The 23,581-nt window shown below is 57.5% G+C and overlaps 1 protein-coding gene across 2 annotated transcripts in view; it reads right to left on the reverse strand.

Moving 5' to 3' along the window:
• Positions 1-1,056: 1,056 nt before the first annotated feature.
• OLFM1 (olfactomedin 1) overlaps positions 1,057-23,581 on the reverse strand; it is a 36,002-nt gene continuing 13,477 nt past the window's right edge. For both annotated transcript variants that reach the window (XM_055400308.2, XM_055400307.2), the window contains exons 2-6: positions 22,630-22,779; positions 17,462-17,617; positions 15,332-15,551; positions 8,160-8,266; positions 1,057-2,715 (exon numbers count right to left, since the gene is read on the reverse strand). In XM_055400308.2, coding sequence (XP_055256283.1) covers positions 2,041-2,715; positions 8,160-8,266; positions 15,332-15,551; positions 17,462-17,617; positions 22,630-22,779 — 1,308 coding nt within the window. In that variant the 3' untranslated portion in view covers positions 1,057-2,040. The remainder of the gene's footprint in view (positions 2,716-8,159; positions 8,267-15,331; positions 15,552-17,461; positions 17,618-22,629; positions 22,780-23,581) is intronic.

The raw sequence follows: 23,581 nt of genomic DNA on the forward strand, positions 1-23,581 counted from the left end.
CGACTCCTCCGCGCGTCAGCTCCTCCGCTCTCTGGTTTGGGTACTGTGCCAGCTGGGCCCAGCTCACGGGGGGCACTGGCTCCTCCCCAGGTCCACACCAATGGCCTGCCGTCCACCCTGCCAAGGAGGCCAGCGGCCTCGAGCAGAGCAGAGGGTAGGGGCCAGGATGGAAGGCCACCCCCTGCCTTGACCTCTAGTGCCAAGGCCGGCCCTGAGCTCTGTCTTGCGAGAGGGGGATTACTTTGACCTGCGTCCCCAGGTGGCGCTTGTGGTCAAGAACCCACCTGTCAGTTTAGGAGCCGTAAGAGACCTGGGCTTGAGCTCTGGGCCGGGAAAATCCCCTGGAGGAGGGCCTGGCAACCCCCTCCAGTGTGCTTGCCTGGAGCATCCCAGGGATGGAGGAGCTATAGTCCGTGGGGTCGCAGAGTCAGACACGCCTGAAGCGACTTGACACACATGCAGCAGGCGCCTCCTCTGTCCACGCAAATCCCCAGGGCACTGCAGAATGGCCCTGTCCTGTGCAGACCTCAGGGTCCCCTCAGAAACGGGGCCCGACTTGGCAGCTACAGGCCTGGCCACGTGACCTGGGCTCCCCCAATGCGTGAGGGTCTCTGTCTCAGGGGAGTCCAGGTAGGGCTGGCCGCTCGTCTCCTGGACTCTCCGTCCTCCTAGAGAGCCAACTGGCCGGAGAGAGCCTGGGTTCACCTTTTCCCAGTTCTCAGCAGGGTCTTTGCAGATGTCCCCTGCCACGTTGGAAGTGGGTGCCTGTCCCAAGTTCCTTCTAGTGGCAACTTGGAAGAGCCTGTCTGGATGGAGTGGGTGGGACTCCCAGTGGGGCTGTCCTTGGACTGAGACTCACCCTAGGGGTAGGGACCTCCAGGGCGATTCTTGAGTTCCGACTTTTGCGGGGACCGGATGCCGAGGGACCCTGCGGGCCTTGTGTCCCAACCATGCCCTGACCTCCCCCGAGAGGGACACTCGTACTGGAACCCGGCCTCAAGGATCTGGAAGCCTTGGTCATTTTCAAAACCTTCCGAAATAACAAATGAAGCGAAAAAATCTCCTAATATTTTTATTGTTCCTTAATCGGATAGTACAAAGTTTCCCTCTTTTTTACTTAAAAAATGTACTTTCCACACACTGCTGCCCACAGGAGCATTTCTTTCCCTTTGGAAACCAGAATTTCCCGAGAGGAGCCCTTCTCTGTGGTTACACTATTTAAGATAATTTAACGAGAAGAGGGTATTTCCTTTAATGATTATCAACCTTGATCATCTCTACTAGGGCGAACACTGATGTTTTATTTTTTTTCTTTTGAGAAACAAAAACCATCCACTTATTAATCCAAACTACGGCATTGCATTTACAACACTCATGGCGTCAACTAAAGAGACACGTCACCACCTCGGGGGAGCAACAGACAGATACTGCACAACGGAGCTACGGGGTGTGAGGGTCCACGCACGCCGGCCGCCGCTCTGGGGGACGAGACGTGGGTCCACGGGCTTCTCGGGGGTCAGCACAGTTCATCTAAGACACAACACAGGGTTGAGGACGGCGGTGGTGATGAGATGCAGCTACACGAGCCTACGTCGCCCCTCCGTCGCCGAGCACAGCCCGGGCGGGGGTGGGGGCGCTTCAATGAGACACGACACTCACGTCCATCGAGCTGACCACGATCTACAGACAAGTCCATGCGATCCTAACGGTGGGTTGTTCTCGGTGACAGCTGGCCAACAGTCATCGCCTATGTCTTGAGTATATTGACCAGAAAGGGGGACCGGGGCGGGGGAACCGGGGAGCCCTGGGGCTGCGGTTCCAGCCGTCAACACGGGGGGCTTCTTCCCACGTCGGGCGCCCTCCGGCTGGAGCTGGAAAAACGTGGGGGCAACGCCCCCCCTCCCGCTCCCCGCCCCAGAGACGCCGGAGTCCACGTTGCTGATGAGTTTTCAAAACGAGCCTTGCTCGCCTCACCCACCTCACCTTGGCTGCTGTTCCACAGGCGTTTCCGGGCGGGTGAGGACGGGGGCCGGGGCCGGGCTACAGCTCGTCAGACCGGATGACGTGGAAGAGCGTGACGTTGTAGAGGATCTGGTGGCCGTTGTTCCAGGCGTACAGGGCGCGGTCCTTGGGGTTGTAGTCCAGCATGGAGATGTGCGAGTACTTGTTCTGGAAGGGGATGTCGATGTACTCGTAGGTGGAGGCGTTGGTCTGGTAGGCGTAGTGGACCTTGGTGCCGCCGGAGTAGCCGTTGGTGACGTAGAGCGTGCCACAGATGATGAAGGCCTCGCCGGCGCTGCGCTTGGGGTAGCTGGTGTTCCAGGTCCGCAGCGCCTGCAGGGTCACCGGATCCAGTCTGCTGATGACGATGTTGCCGGCGTTTTGGTTGGTGGCGTAGACGGCCCACAGCCCGTTCTCGTCCACCATGAGGTCGATGTCCGAGTGGCCGCCCCAGGCGTAGTGGTACATGTTGTTGTAGCCCGCGTAGTCCAGGCTGCGCGTCTTGAGGATCGTCTCCGTCTTCAGGTCGAACCGGATGATGATGTGACTCTGGAACTTGTTGAAGTAGATGGAGCCGTTGTAGACCACCTGCCCGGTGCCGGACCAGGGGTGCGGGAGGCGGTGGGACGTGAAATTGTCCGTGGTCATGAAGTCCAGCATGGATTTGTACTCGCGGACGAAGCGGTTGTTGTGGTAGCCGTCCATGTACCAGACCTGCGGGGACAGCGCATCCGTCAGTGGCGCTGAAGGAGGGGGACCGCCTCCCGGACTGGGGGTCTGGTGACTCGGCGCCCAGGGCAGGAGTTGGAAGAGAGAGGGCAGACTAAACAAGGTCACATCCCTCCTCCGCACAGACAGAGTCCTTTCCCAGGGGCCACCTCCCTCCCCATCGGGAAGGGAGCCCTCAGTCTGGGGAGAGGACACTGTGTGCATGGACGTGGGACCCACAGCGGCTGTGGGCATGGCCGCCGGCACCCTCTGCTGTTCCCGCCAAGCGGGTAGTGGCAGAACCCACTACAGGCCCCCGAGAGCATCCATCTGGGTGCCCCCGGGCTGTGGGTCAGCAGGCCACCTGCCTGCTCTCTGCTCTTCCGGGCGAGGGCGCACGGCAGGTGTTCCGTCTCGTCTGGGAAGGCTGGCCTCCATCAGCGCGGGACACCGCCCTCCACAGGACGCTGGGCCGAGGGCACGGCCCCCCCGGCCCGCACGAGGACGCGTGCCCGCAGCACCGGCCAGTCGGTGAGGCTGACCTCTCTCAAGGTCACCAGGAAGGGCGATGCTGGGCACCCTGGGGGCACGTGCGTCAGGCCTCTCCTTCCGTGCCGGCCCTCACAGCGGGCTGGACTGACTCACCGGCCCGGCGGGGGGACGTCTTTAATTTGGCAGAAGGGATGCTGTGCGTATAGTCACGCCCAGTCCCAGGCAAGTGCCTCTCCCTGAGGAATCCAGGCTTCCCCAGGCTCTGAGCGCAATCCAACCGCGACAGCAAACCCAACGAGGCCCAAGTCGGGGTTACAGAGGGAGGGTTCTCCCATGATCGCCAAACGCCAGTTGACTCGAAAACTGTCTAGACGCGCAAAACGCTTTAGTCATTTTCAACCAATCTGGGAGCAAATTAGAAAGCAATGCAGTTAGTCAGAGGAAAATCTGCCAGGCTAATGCCATTCCCGGTGCATCTGTCTGGCAATAAGACAGCTGCTTTATCCGTCAAGGGCTCCGCTGGCTGCAGGAGAGATTAAGGATGTAGGAGCTTTCAGACGTGGTTTCACACATGTGTTAAAAATTAAAAAAAAAACAAGAAAAAATGCACCCTTGCTCCCGAGACACCCATTCAATGCTGAGAGACAGACGTGCTTCCTGTTTTTAACGGGATTCAAATAAACAAAGAACAGGGTCTCATCTGAGGGTGTTCATTGTCCTTGGCCTCTGTCAGAGCAGCCCTCAGTGCTGTGGGCTGTGGATCAGAGGGGGCACGTGCGGGGCTGGGTGGGGGTGTCAGAGAGGGCGCCGGAGGTGCACAGGGGATGGGTGGGCGCTCCTCTTGGTTACCTCTCAGACGGGGAGCTCACTGCTTCTCTCAAGACTGAGCTCAAGGGACAGCTCCCTCTGCACCTTCTCCTGAACCCCCATCACAGCTCTTTGAATATGCTCCCTTCTCCCCTGCCTCCACGAGTGGTGCAGGACCTGGTTGGGTTCATGAGTCCCTGGACCTCTGTCCTGTGGGCAGAGCTGGGTGAAGTCAGCATCCAAGTTTTAAGGATTTTTAAACTATAAAGAAAGCTGAGTGCCCCAAAATTGATGCTTTTGAACTGTGGTGTTGGAGAAGACTCTTGAGAGTCCCTTGGATGTGATTTCCTAAAGGAAATCAGTCCTGAATATTCATTGGAAGGACTGATGTTGCAGCTGAAATTCCAATACTTTGGCCACCTGATGCAAAGAACTGACTCATTGGAAAAGACCCTGATGCTGGGAAAGATTGAAGGTGGGAGGAGAAGGGGCCGACAGAGGATGAGACGGCTGGATGGCATCACCAACTCAATGGACATGAATTTGAGCAAACTCCAGGAGATAGTGAAGGACAGGGAAGCCTGGCGTGCTGCAGTCCATGGGGTCGCAAAGAGTCGGACACGACTTAGTGACTGAACAACAACAACTCTTTTAGTTTTGATACTTAAGTCCCATCAGACTGGTTGGTATATAATTGTTTTGGTAATTAATGATAAGCACAATATCTTTTGACATTTTAAACTGTTTTGAATTATTTCTATAACATTAACTTTTCAAGTAATTGTTCTGTTTCCATATCTTAATTTTAAATATTTTGAGATCAAGAATGATGTCTATTTTCTTTCAGTTTCACTGATTGTGATTAATAAATTGACTAATTGATAAATATATTCCTAAAATGTGTAAAGGTAGTATTCAGATGGAAGGCAAGACATCACATGAAAAGTTTATAAGAGAATACTAAGCTGTTTGCATTTTTCTTTACATTTAAAACCACAAAAAAATAAAAAGTCATGAAACTTACTGGCTGTGACCATAGCTAAAAAAATAAAAAGAAGTATACGGGCCAGTCACTGCTGAGAAAATGGCTGCTTCCAGGCTGGGTGGAGAACCATCGGAGCCCAGCACCCGACTGGCGCTTAGTAAATGAGCTAACCTGGTTCTAACAGCTCAGCAGAAAGGCAGGGGGACAGGAAAGGCCCCTCGAGGGCTCCTGGACAGGGGTCCCAAGGCAATTCCCCACCCCCACAGGGAGGCCTGGCGTGCTGTGATTCATGGGGTCGCGGAGAGTCGGACACGACTGAGCGACTGAACTGACTGACCGACTGTTGGCCACAGTCTCTCTTTTCTCACCCCTGTGGCCTCCTGCAGTGAAGCTGACGTTGATCTATTTTTCAGAGTGAGTTGTTGGTCTCCTGTGTGTGTGTGTGAGTTTGTGTGTATGTGTGTGTGATCAAAATCAGACAGAGAAGGAAAAGATCAAAACACAACACAACAGTGCCCTCCAGATCAGTGGCCACACCTGGGGACGCGTCGCTGTGAGCTGGCAGCTGTGCTGAGCTTATGGCTGAGGCAGGGCTGCCCACTGCCCAGCGTGACGCAGGGGTCCCAGGGTTCCCTGCCAGGAGCTGGTCCCCTCCCCAAGGAGCCGGCTCCCACCGAGGCCTCTTCCCACCTTCCTGCTTGCCCTCCACCCATCACTAGGGCCCCCCTTCCTGGAGGGTAATCAACCTCATCAAGCAGAAAAGAGATATCTAATTTCCAAAAGCCTCCCTCACCACATCGATGGCTTTGTGAACCGATGGCTTCACGATAAGGGGGCTTCTAGGAGCCCGGATACTTGGTACCTGAGAAAAGATAATCCGACAAGCGCTCACTGCAAAAAGAGCCGACTCGTCGGAAAAGACCTTGATTGCTGGAAAGATTGAAGGCAGGAGGAGAAGGGGACGACAGAGGATGAGATGGTTGGATGGCATCACCGACTCAATGGACATGGGTTTGAACAAACTCCGGGAGACAGTGGAGGACAGAGGAGCCTGGCATGTTGTAGTCCATGGGGTTGAAAGAGTCGGACATGACTGCGCAACTGAACACCACCACAAAAAATACAACTGACGTGGGCCTGGGGATCAAGAGGCACATCTGTGGTGTCAGCTGGGGTGGAATCCTCCAGACTGGGGTGTGTCCTCTGCAGCACCAGGACCATTGGTTCTGGCTTGTGGGTCCCAACAGGTCTGCTGGGCCACAGGGTGTGCGTGACCCAGCAGCAGGCGGGGAGAGGGCATTGGAGGGGAGGGTGAGTTGGGAGACAGCCTGAATCTCAGAGGTTAATAAAACCACTAACCAGCCTTTCCTGAGACCTTGGGCAACTCACGTGAGGTTTCTGACCCTGATTTTCCCATCAGCAAAGGGGAGACCAGTAATCTTCGGCTGGAGGGCAGCTGCAGGACTCAGCCAGGCCAGGTACGGGAGCTCAGCTGAAGGCTGGGCACAGCTGTCCCTGCGTCCTGGAAACCAATGCTTCCTCTCGTATTCCAACATATACACACGGCCTGCTCCGCCAGCCCCTGGCACACAGGACCTGCTGTCGGGGTCTGCCACCATCACCTTGTTTTCATGTCAGCATTACTGATATTTTCACCCACATCTGTGACAAAAGCACACTCCTAACGAAACTCAGAACCAAAATGGCATTTTCGGGAAGGCGGGGGAGGGGAACAGGATGAAATTGAAGAATAGGGTAACATTCGGCCAATTAAATCGTTCACTGGTAATTAACTAGTAATTCATTGGCCAATTAAGCTGCTAGAAAACGTCCAAGCACCAGCTCCCTGTCACGACTCAGAAAATAAAATGAAAACGAACATCACCCCCAGAATCCCCGACTCGGTCGTTTCCCAGGTTTGCAGCCTGTAGCCGCCCCACCAGCCCAGAGCCCGGCGCCTTTGCCCCCAGGGATGAGGTGTGGGAAGGGGCTGCTGGGGAGGTGGTGGGGAAGGTAGAGGGTGTTGCATAAAGATGCACAGGCCGCTAGGAAGCCGGAAATGGTCCCTGAGGCATCTCCCCTAGAAGGACTGTGCCAGAGGCACCGTGCAGATTCTGGGCTGAAACAGAAGCCATCACGCCCTCTAAAGGGGCGGGGCCGGGAGGCGGGGCGTCTAAGGGGGCGGGGCCGGGAGGCGGAGCGTCTAAAGGGGCGGGGCCGGGGAGATACAAAGAGCAAGTCTCAAGATTCCTCCCCTTTAAAAATCCTCCAGACCAGGCTCAGAGGAACTCACATTTCTAACCTCCTTTCTCAGTCTGCCTGCGAAGACTTGAGTTTTTTTTTTAAGTGCTTCTTTTCTAAACGTCCTTTAGGCAAGGGGCTAGATAAGAGAGGCCCCGGGCTGTTGGACAGTTCACTCTGGGTGTCAGCGGTCAGGCTGGTGGACCACCAAAGGACAGGGAAGCCACAGTGCCTCCCCTGCCCCGAGAACCAGAGCCCTGGGCGTGCGGAAGCTCCCTTCGGTGGAAGGCTCCCACACGCTGCGGTTGGGGTCGCCATCCGGGCTGAGCCAGCCGGTGCCACCCTCCCAGCCAGCCCTCTCCTCCCTACACCCCGAAGGGACTCCAACCACAGAACTCAGCTGCCCCCCACCCCGCACCCCCCGCATCCCCATCAAGACAGATGTGGCGCTTGCTCGCCTCTTTCCTTTTATGAGGTTTTTACCCATGGGGAAGAGTCTAGAAAAAAAAGAGCACGGCTTTTTTCCTAAATCAAAAGAGAACATGAGTTTCCATCAGCCATGAAAGGAATGGGAAATGAAACACAAATGAGAAGTCATTAAAACAAGAAGGCCTGACCACTCTCTTCTCGAGGAGAGTGGGGGCAGGGCTGAAAGTGTGGGAGGTTTCAGCCCAGGGGCCCCCATGGCTCCTAGGGGCAGAGCGGCACCCGGGGAGGGGGTTGCAGGCCTCCCCGCCCCACGCCGTCCCTGCCACAGTCATCCTCACATTGGACTCGCCCTGCAGCCTTTGACTCGGGGTTAGCACAGGGACCTCGGCAAGGGGCGTGGGCCGCTCCCCCAAGCCCCCGGAACCCCCGTCCCCTTACCAAGGGGCACCAAACTTCGCTCATCCACAGACCCAGGCCTGACGGAGGAGACACTTACCCTGTTATCACCTTCTGGGGCCAGGGGGTCGGTCATCCAGGAACCAAACCTGGAGCCGGAAGTCTTGATGGTCACAGGGTCACTTATGCCGGTCAGCTTGCCACACGCTGGAAGAGAGGGCCAGTGTGGGAGGGTGAGTGCCTTGCCTGACCCCCACACCACCCCTTCCTTGGCTGCGACCGGGTGCGCCTGCCCTGCTCTTCCCAGGACAGTCCCAGCCCCAAAGGGCAAAGAGGCTGTCCCCTCCCTAAGGCGAGAGCAACTGAGGCCAGGGCGGGTGGGGAGAGGGAGGCGTCGTCCTCCAGGCCTCGGGCAGGGGTGGGATGCCAGAAGTACATCTCTGGGGTGGGGGTGGGGGTGGGGGTTGGCCGTACTCAGGCACTGTCTTCTCCTCCAGGAAGTGGGGGCAGCAACAGCCGCACCTCCGAAGGCTGTTGGAGAAAGTCTACCCAAGCCCGGGTGCCAAAGGGAAGGTGCTGGACAGTCAGAACCCAGACCAGAAGGCTGCTCCTTCCCGCTGGAGGGCCTGTGAGCTTCCCCGCAGGGCGATGGCTCCTTACTGCCTGGAGGAGGCGCGCAGGGGCCAGGGGGCTGGAGTGTGAAGGCACTGGTGAGCATGACACACGGGGGTGACAGCGCCCTGGGTGTGCCCTTGGCGCCCTCCCGTCACACAGATGGAGGCTGGAGGCTGACCGACAGGCTGGGATGTCCTCAGGGTCACCCTGCTGCTCGGGCAGGGCTGAGCTGAAAGCCCGCACTCCCAGGCGTCCAGCAGAAATCCCCCTCCTGCCACCTGGACGCCAGCCTGCGCACATGGCCCTGAAGTCTTCAGGAAAAAGTGAACTCAGCTGGCCTCACAAGGACAGAAGGCTCCTGAGCCACCGAAGCCCAGTGGCCCCTGGACGCAGGCAGCAGCAGGCACTGAGGGGTTGCTGCCATCTGCAATGGCCTCCCTTTCCTCCAGGACCAGCCTGCGTGTGTCCCGGCTCTGCCCACTCTGCTACACTGCCGCCGTATTAGCAGACGCGCAAGTCGGTCTGCCAAGCTCAGAGAACACCTGCGCGTTTTCAGAAGATCGCCTGTGACTTAACCCGGGGGACTGTGGTTTAGCCGGGGGTCGCCCCGCCAGGCGAGGTGGGCCCAGCCTCGGGAGCTGGCCCCAGGGAGAGGTTCATGCCCACTGCTGCAGTTTCTGGGGTTCCTCCCACTTTCTCCCCAAACATAAAGCGAGGTGAGCACATCCATAAACCACCGAATAGGACTGGAGAGATGGCCCCCGCCAGCATGCCGTCCCTGTGCTGTCCTGACAGCCTCCCGGCGCTGCAGAGGCTGTGGGCAGGGGCCGGGGGCTGACTGCAAGCAGAAGAAACGCGGCTTTGCTCCCAAATTCCAAGTCACGCGGCCCTGCTCCCCGGGCTGCTGCCTCTGGCCCAGATTTGAGAAAGGAACTCAACTATTTTTACTTGTCCATCCCTTCCCAGGATCTGTTTTGCCTGTTCCCCTTTCGGGAGTAATTCCGAATTTGCCTTTTTAAATACTGTCCCCTCAGGGGCCCGGCCCTCGCTGGTGGCAGGGAGGCGAGTCTTCAGACAGGCCAGGGTCACGGCAGAGAGCAAGTCGGCCCAGCCCTGTCCACACCCCCGTCTGCGGAGGACAGACAGACGTTACGTCCAGGTTAGCCCCGTCTACAGCGCCCAGAAGTGAGGAGAAAGGAAGTGGGTCCTGGGAAGTCTCGAGAGAGAGCACGCTCTTCCCTGAGAGCCCCGAAGGGCTGGAGTCTGCCCCACTGCTGAGCCAGGACGGTGGTCCTGTCAGCCCCTGGAAGAAGTCTCAAGGCACCATGACCGACCCCAGGGCGTCACGGTTCTGCCCTGGGGGGGACGCCTGCTGGCACTTATCACAGCACACCTCCCAGTGAGATGTCCATCTCACCAAAGCTCTGCCCCACCCTCACCGGCCACACCCGGCCTGGGACGGACTTCCCCCGAGGGGCGCACTCCCCGGAAGGGGACAGACTCCCCCGAGGGGCGCACAGCCATCCTCTACAACACACTCAGAGGGTGAGGACAGTGGGTGGACTCCCAGCACAGCTCGCTGCTAGAACCAGTTCTCCGCTCCCCCGCAACTGTGCCTGGGCCGGGCCCCCAGCGGGACAGCCAGACCACCCCTTTCTGTGGTCCCCTACACTGCCGCTGCAGGGCCCGCCTCCTGGGCTGTACCCACCCTGCCTCCCGACCTAGGTGGGGTCCGCACACCCCCGGGTGTAGACCTGGGCGTCTGGGTCTCACCAGCCCAACAGGACACCCCGGGATGCCCGTCCCCCACAAGGCTCAGCCTGGAGCTGTCCAAAATGAATGAGTGAGTGAACTGCCTCTCAGGAACTGAGGGATAACTGTGGCCCTGCCAGAGCACCCCGTCCTACCCTGCTTTGCCATGTGACCCGGCAGAGGGATGGGTGGGGGGTGAGGAAAGCTGCGCCACTTCTGAGTGCGCCCTCCTTATCCGTCAGGGGGACACCCACCTCAGAGGCGGGCGTGGGACGGGCGCAGGGACCAGCGGGAGCGCCTAGGAGGTGCCCGTCACGAGTCAGTGCCAGGGAAGCCCGCGTCCACAGGTTCACACTGAGATGGTGGCTGCCCTGGGCGGTCCCGCCGGTCCGGCCCTCGTGGCTGCGGAGAGGGGCAGCTGGCGGTGGGGGCGTCCGCGGCAGCGCCAGCCCCGCCCCGCCCTGGGCAAGGTCTCCCTTGGCCCCTGGGAGGGAGCCTGACAGTCACCGGGGAGGACGGGCAGAGCAGGGCCCGGCCGGCCGGGGGACCTGCTCGCCCAGCTCCTGGTTACAGGCTGGCTCTGCTCTCCTCCGGGGCTGCAGGCCGCCCGCCCTGCTTGAGTCACGGAGTTATTTTTGGTTCTCCGTCCAGACTGGTTCTGCCAAGACCTGGGGAACTGACAGGATCTAAAAAAGCCCCACGGCAGAGCCGCGAGGCCGAGTCTTGGCACATTCAGTTCACGGAAGTGTCCCTCACCTGTCAGCAGCGCTCGGGCTTCGGGCAGGGGTCGGGGGTGGGGAGGGGGCAGGCTCGGGAAGCCAGGCAGGCGCAATAGGCACATCTCAGAGGAGGCCTGTGCAGGGGCCATAGCACCCCCAGCTGGGGCCCCTGAGAGCTCAGGATGGTCTCGGGCCGGGGGGGTAGTCTGGCCACAGCAGCCCCTCTGCTGAAATCTGAAACCCTTGGGTGCCCACTCTTCCTAGAAGGAGGTCACTTCTGAACAAGCACGTGGTCTCTGAGGGGTGCCCGAGCAGGCCCAGGGCGCCGCGCCCACCCAGGAATCGGGCCAGAGGCCAGACTGAGGGGTTGATGGCCGCACAGCAGGCGGACCGGTCCCCAGACCGCCCATCGGGTCTGTCTCCCCTGTCCCAGCTTTTGTCCCGTCTAGACTGGGAAGAGTGGAGCTGGCAGAGCTGGCCATGCTGGGCCCTCAGACAGACAGGTCCCTGGGGACAGACCACCTGGGCTGGGCCGCCTCCCTGCACACGAGCCCTGAGGGGCCGCCCGTCTCCCCTCCACACCCGGCAGGGACGGGGCGCTGGGAGACCTCTAGCCACAGGCAGTCCTGAGCTCCCCGGAAGGGACTGGTGGGGGGGACACCGGCCTGCACGGGCCCCATTGAGGTCACTGCCGTGAGCAGCACTTGGACTTTGGTTCCTTCCACCCTCGCCATTCTAGTCAGTCCCCTGCAGGCTGAGACACTCTGAATCCCCTCTCAAAGCTGAATGTAAATCCACAGCTTATCCACTTATCCTCTGTCCTCACTTATCCACTGTCCCTGGCTCTGTCCAGGCCCCTGGCGAGGAGGTAAGGGGCCCTCTCTCTGTCTCCTTGACCTTTCAGACAGAGACCTTGAGCGCTGGAGGCCCAGGATGGATGGCCTGACTGGGGGAAGCCCTAAAATTAGCTAGTTCCTCTCTTATTCTGGGCTTCCCAGGTGGTGCTAGTGGTAAAGGGCCCACCTGCCGAGGCAGGAGACATAAGAAACTCAGGTTCGATCCCTGGGTCAGGAAGGCCCCCTGGGGGAGGGCAGGGCAGCCCAAGGCAGTGTTCTTGCCAGAGAATCCCATGGACAGAAGAGCCTGGAGGGCTACAGTCTACGGGGTCACAGTTGGACACAACTGAGGGCACACACACGCACCTCTTGTCTACAGGAAGGAAAATTCTGGCGCTAACGGGACACGTGAACGAGTGGTGTTCCACACTGGATCTCGAGTCTCTGGCTGCAGCTGGTTTAGCTGCTGTGGCGTCTGACTGCAGACCGTCCGGGGTGGGGGTGGGGGGACAGTGAAAGCTCAGGGGCAGGGCTGCCGGGCAGTCTTGCCTCTCCTGCCTGGGAGCCAGAGGACTCCTGAGAGACGCCGAGCCCAGGGTCCAGTTCCCGAAATCAGAGTTTCAGATTCAAGTTCTGGCTGGGCCATTAGGAAAAACACACAGTCCCATTGAGAGAAGGATTTAAAAATGGAAACAGAAAACCATGGAACCAGCAGCCCTTGTTTTTTTTTTTCTCCCCTGTGCATGTTCCGGGCTCCGGGATTGTCGGCAACGTCGATGTGAAAACGATAGCCCTAATTAAGAGGACTTTGGGGAAACTGCAGGGAGACCCTCGTCCCCAGTCTCACAGCAGGAGGGTCACCGAGATGCAAGGGGCCTGCAGGCAGGAGGAGACCCAGGACCAAAGGTTAAGGTGGGAGGGCGGCGTGGGGTGGGCAGGGGGCCAGGGGAGAACTGCTGCCCCTGAGACGCTGTGTCTCCAGGAGTTCTGCCCGCCCAGGACGGCATTGTGTGGGCAGCTGGTTTCCTTGTGCTATGCTCATCGGCTGCCTCCCAGCAAGGAAAACAGCCCGCTAAGAGGATACCTACTTAAAATAAAGACTAAACGAAGTAGCCACAGGATATCAGTTGGAATTTAAGTTGCCGAGCTTGAATGAAAACCTAGGATGTGGGAGAAGCAGCAGCTACATCTGTGACCCGTGGTCTGTCCGTCTACCTTCCTCCCTGTCTGTCTGCCTGCCAACCACATCACTGGCTGCCTCCTCACCCGCTTCTGTGCGCTTCCAGCACCGCCTCCGAGACGGGCACTGTGCGCAACCCGTGCTGTGAACTCACACGGCAACCCCGGGGCATAGGGACTCCTCTGCTTTCGTTTTACAGATGAAGAGGCGGCTGAAACGGGAAGTGGTCAGTGCCCTGGTTGAGCCACATGGCCACTGAGTGGCACTTACTGCTTTAGGAGTCCACCCCGCGGGGTGCTCTGTTTGCTGCCAACCAAGTGCTGGTGAAAGGCAGATCCCCACCCCCACCCCACCAACTCAGCAGGTCCATCTCCGGGTCAAGGTCTTTCTGAAGAAGGAATTAGCCCAGAAGCAGCTGCACTCAGTGGTGGAGAGCAGGGCTCCGGGGGCCTCTGTGTCCTCTCCTCGCTCCCAAGAGGGCGGCCACGTGAAAGCCCAAGATCTCTAGCCCGAAAAGTGAATTCACCCAGCTTCTAAAAATAGGCCGAGTGTGGAGGGGAAGGCCGCCCGCCTGGGACAGGCAGCCTTCTCCTGGAAAGGCTCCTAGCATCTCATCAGCGCTAAGTTCCACCTTGCTGCTTGATCCGTTAATCGGAAAATGTGCAGGTTTAATCTTGGTTTCTCACGGGTCTGCACGGTGTGTCTACCAGGGAATAAAAACAGTGCTGTACAGAAGTGAGTGACAGCAGAGTGCACTCAGGGGCGTGTGGAGGGTCTGGAGAGCTGGCCGGGAGCGCGGCATCCTTACAGGCAGCAACCACAGTGTCATGACGCAGCCCGTAACCACTGACAAGCCCGACTCCCAGCAACACCTCAAACGCTCCTGCTGGCTCTGGACACTGAAATGGGAAGGGCAGGTGGAGACCGTCCAGCCCAGACCCATCCTGAAACTGTCGCAGGTCACCCAGCCCCGGACACACCAGGACTTGGGCACCAGGCAGACCATGTGAAAAATGGCAGCACAGAATCCCTCACGTGATGCAGACAAGCGTGCACATCACAACAGGTTCCTTCTAAGGCTCAACGTCGCTCACCGCCCTTGCTGGGCCTGGGGGATTTTACTGGGGCACCTAGAACAGCGTTACATATAAACCAGACACAGGAACCTGTTCAAACAAAAGGTTGGCTGACTCTGTCTCCTTGCCCTTTGAACATTTTCTGTCTCCCACCTAATAGCACTGGGGATTTGTTTTTTTTTAAGTACTTGTTCTTTGGGGATGTTTTAAGTTTAAAATAAGGCGTTTGTAGTGTGCGGGTTGAGGAGGGGGATGAAAAGAGAATCAAGTGAAAACACCAGATAAAACCTAAAGGAACTTGTGCATAAAGCAGAATTACCAAAGTTACTCTAAAAAAGTAAACAATCAGAAAATGAAGAGCCTTTGCACTAGAAAACAGTGAGTGAGAAGGGCCAGCCAATCTTCCCTAAGAAAACCTAAAAATGGAATTGGGATTTAAAATGTGCTATTTCAAAGTGGACACTGACGTGGACATTTAAGATTTGCTAAATTATCCAGAAAGTTGGTAAGGTGATGGGCATCCACCACAGATAAGACTCAGAAGGAGCCCGGGGCCACCGGCTCCCAGCCCCGCCCTTCCAGGTGCTAGAGGGTCTCCCTTGCTGCTTGTGAATGGTGAGCCTTCTGCCTTGACATGATGGAATTTTCTGCATGGTTCGGTTTCTCAGGGAGCTTTGTCAGCCCTCTCCTGAAAGCTGGAGGGGATGAGACGTGCTTCCAGCTCTATGAAACACGTGTCTTAAAAAGCCACCCAACACACAGGGACACAAGCACACACGCACACGTGCACACACACACACACACACACACACACACTCTTCAGATGGTATGTAATATCTAACATCAATTTTCCAGATGTGCAACTCAGTGGGGTCTGTGAGCTGGCCTCTGCACGCACTGGACAAGGCCCTAGGACAGGCGCGGCCTACACTCCTCAGCTACCTGTCCAGGCAACCCTACCCAGGAGCCCTATAATCCAGCCATCGCTCTGGAAGCCAGGAGGGCGCTGTCCAGGTCAGCACCACTCCCTGAGCCTCAGTGAGCCAGCGGCAGGTGGGCGGTGCAGTGCCCCGCCCGCAGGGTTCTGGGCCTACCTAGTTTTTGCATGCATGCACGGAGCCTTTCTTCAAGATTGGACACTCTGCTCTGCAGTTCATCGTAGTCATAGGCGCCAATTTCCTCTTGCAGCTCGTTAAGCACTGCCGTCAGATTCTGGACCTCCTCCTTAAACTGCAATACCAATTTGGCATCGGCCTTGTACTCCTCCAACACAGGTATCAAAGGCCTAAGTTCATCCATTTTCGCTTTTATCGCCTGCAAGGTTAAAATAAGCTGGGTTCAGTGCGATGCGTGCAAAAACTTCTAACACCCTGCCTTGGCCTGGCTTCTCCCTAGGTGAGGGAAAACGTCCACACTCCCGCTTTCTTTACAGATTGATTTATTCTGGTCCACAGGAGTTAGAAGAGTATATTAAACAGTCTTCAGAACACCAACATATTTGGGAAAGGTCTTTATTGTCAGTTGAGAATGCAGCATCTTAAGGTTACATGCTTTGAGTCACATACACAAAGTATCTCTGTTTCTGTTTGTTTTCTCAAAAAATGCATCGACAAGGGTTCAGACTATTCATGAAATGCATCTACAGTCACATGCAAGAGAGGTCCTGGCTGTGTCCAAGGCTCCTTAGGGGCTGGTGCTAGGGATGGGAAATGATAGTAAAAATGCAGGGTGCAAAAAAGCGCTCTGGCCCTCTGTCATGGTTACATGGGAGTGGACTGCTTCTTCAGTCTGCAGCACTGAAAAAACGCTTTTAAGTTAGCCCTGCAAGCAAGAAAATGAAAGCTGTTGAGGAACTAGCTTCCTAGCCTGCCTGAAACAGATAGCCATTAACAGACAAATATCTCCACCGTCACTTAAAAAAAATCACGCTTCAAAGCTAGAGTCAGTCCAGACAAACTGCTTTCACAGTCATTTAGGTACCCTCACAGCAATCGCTGCTGCCAAGTGTTCAAGGCAATTAAAGTGTGGTCTTCCCCCCTCCCCCAGAGCCATAGGATTCAAGGTCTGGGAACTAGGAGAGCATGCTTGCAAAGGGGATCGAGCCCATGGATGCTGAAGACATCCCTAGAGGAATCTGAGTCTACCCCCGGGAAGAGAGTGCTGGCCTTAAGAGGAGAGACACAAGCTCTTTTGGGTCAGGCAGGTCAAAATCTCTTCCTGAGGTAATTCACGGTGACATGTCAGCAGCAAGGACAGGTCCACCTGAGCCCAGCAAGAGAGGCCGGCTCACTTCTCCTCAACAGGACCAAGCTGCTATCGTTTTATTTATCATATAGATTTATAACTTCATTAGCCTGCCACTTCGTCTATATAATGTATGGCTTTTACAAGCGAATTAGTTCTTGCTGCACGCTGGAGAGCATCAAAGGAAAACATTAGCATAAAAAGGCCGGAAGACCCAGAGCATCAGCAGTTTGCCGTCCAGCGGGGCTGTGTAATTTGACCCGCTCATTTACATCTGGGCTCAGTCTCTAATTAACATGCATGTATGCCTTAATTAAGGTGCATATCATTTGTCAATTTAATGATTTTGAAGCTGAGTAAACTCTAGGTGCACATATACATATTTGTACACATGTATATATAATTTTAGGTCAAACCAACTCTGGCTTTAACAGTGGAGTTACGTGGAGAGAAGACCAACCGGGAGGTGAGAAAGATGCCTTCTCCGCACACCTACAGCGAGCCTCGTTGCCGCTAAATTAGGTCAGATGTGAAGAGCTGCCCTGAGCAATCCCTGCTCAGAAAAGGCTCTAATCAATTAAGCTAATCCTTAGATAATGTGATTCACCTGCAGCAGCTGTGGGGCGGGAAGGACCAATCACGTCCCTCCCCAGCTAATCTGTGACTTGGCTGGAGAAGCTGGGGCCTGGGGTCCTGGCCTGGGAAGCTAATAGGTGTGAACACCGCACCTCAACTCTGCCCCTTTCAAGGTGAATTTGCGCCAAAGCAGGGCAAGGGCAGGTGGCCTCTCTACTTCCAAGGAAGGCTGCCACTGGCAAGAAAAAGAGCAATCCTTGCTGGGCCCCTCCCTGGCTTCAAACTGCTATTCTGGAGGGAAAGTGGGAGCAGGAGGGGGCTCAGCCTCAGAGGAGGCGGGCGGGGAAGGAGGCGGAGGCGGGGGGGGGCAGGGGGGCGGGAGGGCGGGGGCCGCAGCCGCGTACCTTGAGCTGCCTGGCCAGGTGCTGCCTGTGGCCCTCCTCCACCTGTCTGAGCTTGGACTCCAGCCCTTTCATCTGGCTCTCCATCTTCTCCACGTACTGCAAGTCCCTCTGGGTCCGCCGGTCCAGGACCTCTATGGACTGAGACATGTTCTGCACCTGTCCAAAAGGCAACAAACAGGGGCAAGGAAGGAGCGTGAGGCAGCTGCCCGGAGATGGTACTTGCCTCCTAACAGAGACAGCGCCGGGAGCCAGAGGCGGCCGGTGCGTGACTTAACTAGTTTATCACCAGTATCGGGCTGTTACGAGCAAGAACCCCTGAACAAAGCAAACAGTCTGGTCAACATCTCCTCTGCCATCTTCCGGGACATGTTCTTACAACCAGGGTGCAGGAACCTCTGGCTCCCTGCTGGTCAAAGCTCCAAGCTTATCGCTTTGGGTGGCTTTTTCCTTTCGGGGGGGACAGGCAATTGTGTCTATTCTGTGGGATGAAATCCATCAGGCACAGATGCCAACAGAGATGAACAGCATGGCTGGGCTCCTCTGCCTCTGGGTACAGATCTCTCCCCTCAAACCTCACTGGGTGTCTCGCTGAGAGGGCTGAGGGCACAAATGCAGTGCCAGGGAGCAGGGGGCGGGCTCCCTACTTCCGCATCTCAGACACCATCCATCACACCCCACGGCATCACAGGCAGATAACTGCTCTGCAAACGTGCACATTCAGAACACAGAGTCAGGAATCAATCACGCAGCAAATGAAGAATCGCTGTCCTACATCTTTGCAGGCAGATCTGAATTGAGTCTAGCCTCAAGATGAAACTTTAATACTCAACAGGGCTCCAGAAAGCTTAAAAGAAACACAGTTTTAGTGCGGCTACCTGCGAGTGCCTTCTATTTCCAGGAAGCTGGCCTGCCCTTCTGTGCCCATGCGCCGAGGGTGGTGGGGACGAGCGCAGAGGCGCACAGTTGCTGTCTGGGTCATTTTCTCAGAATTGAATCCAATCACTAGTGGGAAGACAACTCCATAATCGCAAATCTTCATTTCTGATTTTTTTCCCTGAGTTTGTAGCTACCCTCCCTTTTTGGAAGAAAATCGTTTTGGGTGTGAGGCTCAGCTTTGCCTGGTCAGTAAAAGAAGAGACGATACTCAGTCCCCCCACCACATAAAAGACCAAGAGCCTTCTCAGGAGGGAAAACTGATGCTGCTCAACGTGGCGCTGAGGGATGCCCGGGGCTCTGTGGTTTGTTAGTTGAGAGTAATATACACGAATCCCGTTTAAAATTTCAGGTTTATAATAGCACACAGGTGACTACGGCTCCCTCTGACCCTTTCTCTTTAGACGCTTCAGGGAAACTGAAATATATTTGCTCCATTACCTCAGGTCTTTCTGTCCCCCATCTCCCCCCACCCCAATGGTTTGTTCTGTCTCTTTGAGTAACTGTGGACTTCTGAGAAAATTTGTATTTCCTTTATCCTTCCAGGCCCAGCCCAAATGCCACCTCCTCCAGGGAGCCTTCCTTGATGTGCCAAGCCAGAGGTGGCCACACAGCACTTGGAAACACTGTCACCCTGTTGGCACCAGGCCTGCACAGCGGCCACCCACGTCCCTGTCTCAACCACCAGGAGGGAGGGGGGAGGGCCTCGGTCACACCTGTCACCAGCACACAGGGTCCAGCCCCTAAGGCACAGCCAGAGCGGGAGGGAGGAACAAAAGGCAGCTGCCGTCGAGACCCCTGCTCCCCGTCCCTCTCCGAGGCGGACTCTTGAAGCCACAGCAGAACCCACAGCAGAACCCACAAGGCTGAGGACTGGACTCTGCTGCGCAGAAACGGCTGGGCCCTCGCTGGCTTCAGCCTGGTCTTCTCAGGGGTCCACACACAGCCCTCCCGGCTGTTCAAACGCAGAGAAGGATGCTGTTAATGAATCTGTGTGTGTGTTAGTCGGTCAGTCACGTCTGACTCTTTGCGACCCCACGGACTGTAGCCTGCCAGGCTCCTCTGTCCGTGGAATTCCCCAGGCAAGAATACTGGAGTGGATTGCCATTCCCTTCTCCAGGGGAACTTCCCAACCCACGGATCAAACCTGGGTCTCCTGCATCACAGGCAGATTCTTTACCGTTTGAGCTACAGGGAAGTCCTGTTTTGATGAATTTAAATGGTTTTAAATCAAATTTTAAATTTAGGAAACACATTTTAAAGATGCTAAGCTACTCATCTGCCCTATAAAGCCCCACCCTGCCCTCCACCAGTCCTTCCCAGGCTGGGCGAGTGCCTCCCTCTCCCTCCAATCAGAGCAGATAATCAAGGCCCAGGTGGCAGTCAGGCCCCTGGGTCTCAGACCCGCAGTCTGGAGGCCCTCCACTGAGCGTGCCCATCCTCCTCCCTGTAGGATGTGTCCCTAGAAGCTGACTGAGGAGCTCAAGGTCACACAGCTGCCAACGGCACAGGGCACCCTTCCCTGCCCTGCCTAAGGTGGCCACAGGTGCTGAGATGGGCAGGGCGGCGGCGAGGGGCAGACACCCCTGGCCTGGAGGGGACCCCACCCACTAGCGTTTATGGGATGTTTCTTGGTTTCAGGCACCAGGCTCTGGATCTCATCTGATCTTTACAAAACCCTGGGAGGCAGGTGCTATTTCGAGTCTCATTTTACAAGGGGACCAAGGCTCAGAGAAGTTAAGCGACTTGGCAATTGTCACACAGCAGACAGCCACCAGGCAAGGCCACCCTTTCAAGTTCTGGGCCTTGAGCTTCTTCACAGAGAACAGAGCCTGAGGCTCTAATGCGGAGGGTGGGGGCGGGGGCGGGCAGGGGGCTGTGATCAGGGGACACTGGGCCCAGGCTCCTCCAAGACTGCAGGCCTCAGCAAAGCAGCAGCAAGGCTCCCCTTTCAGAAGCCCCTGGGGTGGGTTTAATAGGACCCCAGCCCCAGGGAGAGAACAGACGCTCAGCAGGAGAGAGGAGGCGGGGTGGCAGGCCCCCCAACACACATGGAGGATGGCTTCTCCAGAGCACAGTGCCCGCCAGGGTGTAAAATCGGGCTCTAAATTTTTCAGCAGTTGTGCAGGAAGGCGCCTCGGAGGCCAAGGTTCCTAGCAGGGCTCGAGGGGCCGCCCACCAGCCCCCAAGGCTCCTCCAAGCTCCACTCCCTCCTCCCAATCATCAATAATTAAAGGCCCAATTAGGCTCTGGTCTAGTTTGCTGGTAATAAATGTGTGTGAAACCTGTTACATGCATTTTTCTTTAATTCTTTTACAGTGATTTACTAGGGTGGCCGAAAAGCACACGGGTGAGCAAAGCACACGGGGTCCTCGAGGGGAGCCGGCCACGGCTCCTCCACGCCCTCCTGCCCCTGGGGGGGTGACGAGGCCCCTCCCCAGCCCCTTCCAGAGGGCAGAGCTCCAGGAAGCCCCCACCCTGCCCTCCTGATTTCCAGAGAGGGCCTGCTTTGCCGGAACCTGTGTGAGGGGCTGCAGATGCACTGGGCCTGAACTGAACTGGACGGACTGGGTGGGCTACTGGGCCTCCAGCCCCCCCCAAGGAGGGCCCGCCCCCAGTGCAGGCGCCCCGCCCCTAGTGCAGGCCCCCGCCCCCAGTGCAGGCGCCCCGCCCCCAGTGCAGGCCCCCCTCCTTCCTCCACAGCTCGGCTGCTCAGCTGGTGGGGGATCACGGCTCTCCCAGGGCGTGTGGTGGATGAGTGTGTATAAGTGAGCACTCGTGTGTGATGTGTGCATGGTGTGGGCATACATGTGTGTCTGTGTGGTGTACGTGAATTTGTGTGTAGTGTATTTGTGTTTACGTGTGAGGTGTGTGTCCTTGTGAGCTGTGCAAGTGACCGTGTGTATATGTATTTGTGTGTATGTCTGTATTTATGAGTGTGCATTTCCACGTGGCGCATTTGCATGAGTATTTGTGTGCATTTGCGTGTGCTGTCTGTGTGTATTTGTGTGCGGCTGTACACATATGTATGTGTGTGCTGTGTTTGCTGTGTGCGTGTGGTGAGCGAGGGGTCCTGAGGTGCCACACGCCATCTCCCTGGGGAGGCTGGTGATGGAGCAGAAGGGCTGCCCTCTCTCCCCCGCCCCCAGGAGCTCCCAGGACACCCGGCGCTCAGGTTCTGAGACCCCAGGGCTCCCACGTGGACTGTCCTGGGAGGCGGGATGGCCGTGATCTAGGGCACCGGCTTCTGTCGGGGGCAGGGGGCTCCGGGGCAGGGGGTGCTGGCTGGGTTCAGAGCTGGTGCCCCTGCTCGCTGGCTGTCTACCTTGGGATAGTCAGCCCACCACCCTGGACCCAGATTTCACGTCTTGAAATGGAGTGAAAAATCTCACCAGCTTCACCAGGCTTGTGAGGAGCAACTGAAAGAGCAGATTAACCCCGCACATGCTGTTCCCAGGTGGGCCGCAAAGGTGATGACCTAATCTGCTTTTGCAGCAGGAAGGCATCCACAGGCGTGAACGCCTCCTGGCCATCACTCAGTCCAACCACCCAGAAGCAGGGAAAAGCCCCCACAGTGAGAGCGCTCCAGGTGTGGCTCAGGGACAGCTCTGGCCCTCCGGGCGCCAGGCTGCGGGCGTGAGCCCCAGATGGCGGTGTGGGAGAGAGGCCCGCACGCCCCCTCGCTCTGCCCGTGTGGATCCCGGCGGAGATACTACCCCCACTCCAGGCAGCCCGGGGGAGTCTCCTTCCTCCCTCCCTCCCTCCCTTTCATCCATTCACCAATATTCCCAGCGGGCCGTGCCGGGGGAGAGCCAGGCCTCGGAGCTGGGACGCACCCTGCAGGCTTGCCACATCTTGCTGCCAGCACGGGGGCGTGCACACACACACACGCACGCGCACACGCACGCACACGCACGCGCACACACACACACGCGCACACACACACACGCGCGCACACGCACGCACACACAAACACACACGCACACGCACGCGCACACAACACACACACACACGCGCACACACACGGACACACACGCACACGCGCACACACGCACACACACACGCACACACACTCACGCACACACGCACGCGCACACACACGCGCGCACACACACGCGCACACACACGCACACACGCACACGCGCGCGCACACACGCACACGCGCACACACGCACACACACACACGCACACACGCACACACACACACATACACCGCCGTGCACCCCCAGACGTACCTTCTCCAGTAGCTGCCTCAGCTGCTTCGTGCGGGCGTCCCGTGAACACATGGTCTGCTGGGGGGCGACCACTGTGCAGATACACCTGCCCTCACTGTCCTGGGCAGAGCTGTACACCTGCCAGCTCTCCTCAGGGTTGGTGGGCAGCACCTGGGGGGTGGGGGGACAGGGAGGGAGAGAAAGTGAGACCACGGAGCACTGCACCAGGCGTGGCCGTCCACGTCCATCCCCCGGGACAGGGCAGAAAAACGTAGTCCAAAGACAGCTGCTGACCGCGGGGGGGGGGGCACACGGGGAGGAACCCAGAAGGTCTCCCATCAGGGTCCCCAGGGCTGGAAGGGAATCTAACAGGCACGGCTCTTTCATTTTTTAATTCAAGGGATTTTTAAACTTAGGGGCTGTTTAGAATTTTGGCGTCTGACCCAGCTGACAGGTTCGGTGGAAGGGAGGGGTGAGCATGGGCTGCGAGCTGGGTGAGGAGCGAGGCAGGGAAGCAAGCGGCTGGTTGACTCACAGCCGCACGTAATTCAGAAATAAGATCTCTTCCCGTAAGGCGAGCAGGGGCGGCTGGCGCAGTCGCGCTCCGCTGCTCCCCGAAGCTGGGGAGGAACAGCCAGGATCCAGCTGCCTGTTAGCCCGGAGCTGGGATGACCCCAGGCCGCAGCCGCGTCCGCCGTGCGCCTGGCGAAGGCGCCCGAGGGGACGCTGGGTTTCCACCCCACGCAGGCTGCTGCCCACGAGCCATTTGGCAGACGTCGCCAAGTTGCTGGTGACACGCTGTGCAGGGGTCACACCCAGCCTCAGCCCCGAGGTGCACCCCAGCACCCTCATGACACCTGAACTGCACATGGCTGCTGACACGCGGACATGGCTGGTGTCACCTTGCCAGCCCAGCTCAGGTGGTCCCGACTGCCAGGTACCCGGGGCGGACACTACTGTCTGAAAACTCCCC

This window comes from Moschus berezovskii, chromosome 11 (assembly GCF_049115385.1).
Source record: "Moschus berezovskii isolate FMDL1 chromosome 11, NW_MosBer_1.0, whole genome shotgun sequence".
NCBI classification, from domain to species: domain Eukaryota; kingdom Metazoa; phylum Chordata; class Mammalia; order Artiodactyla; family Moschidae; genus Moschus; species Moschus berezovskii.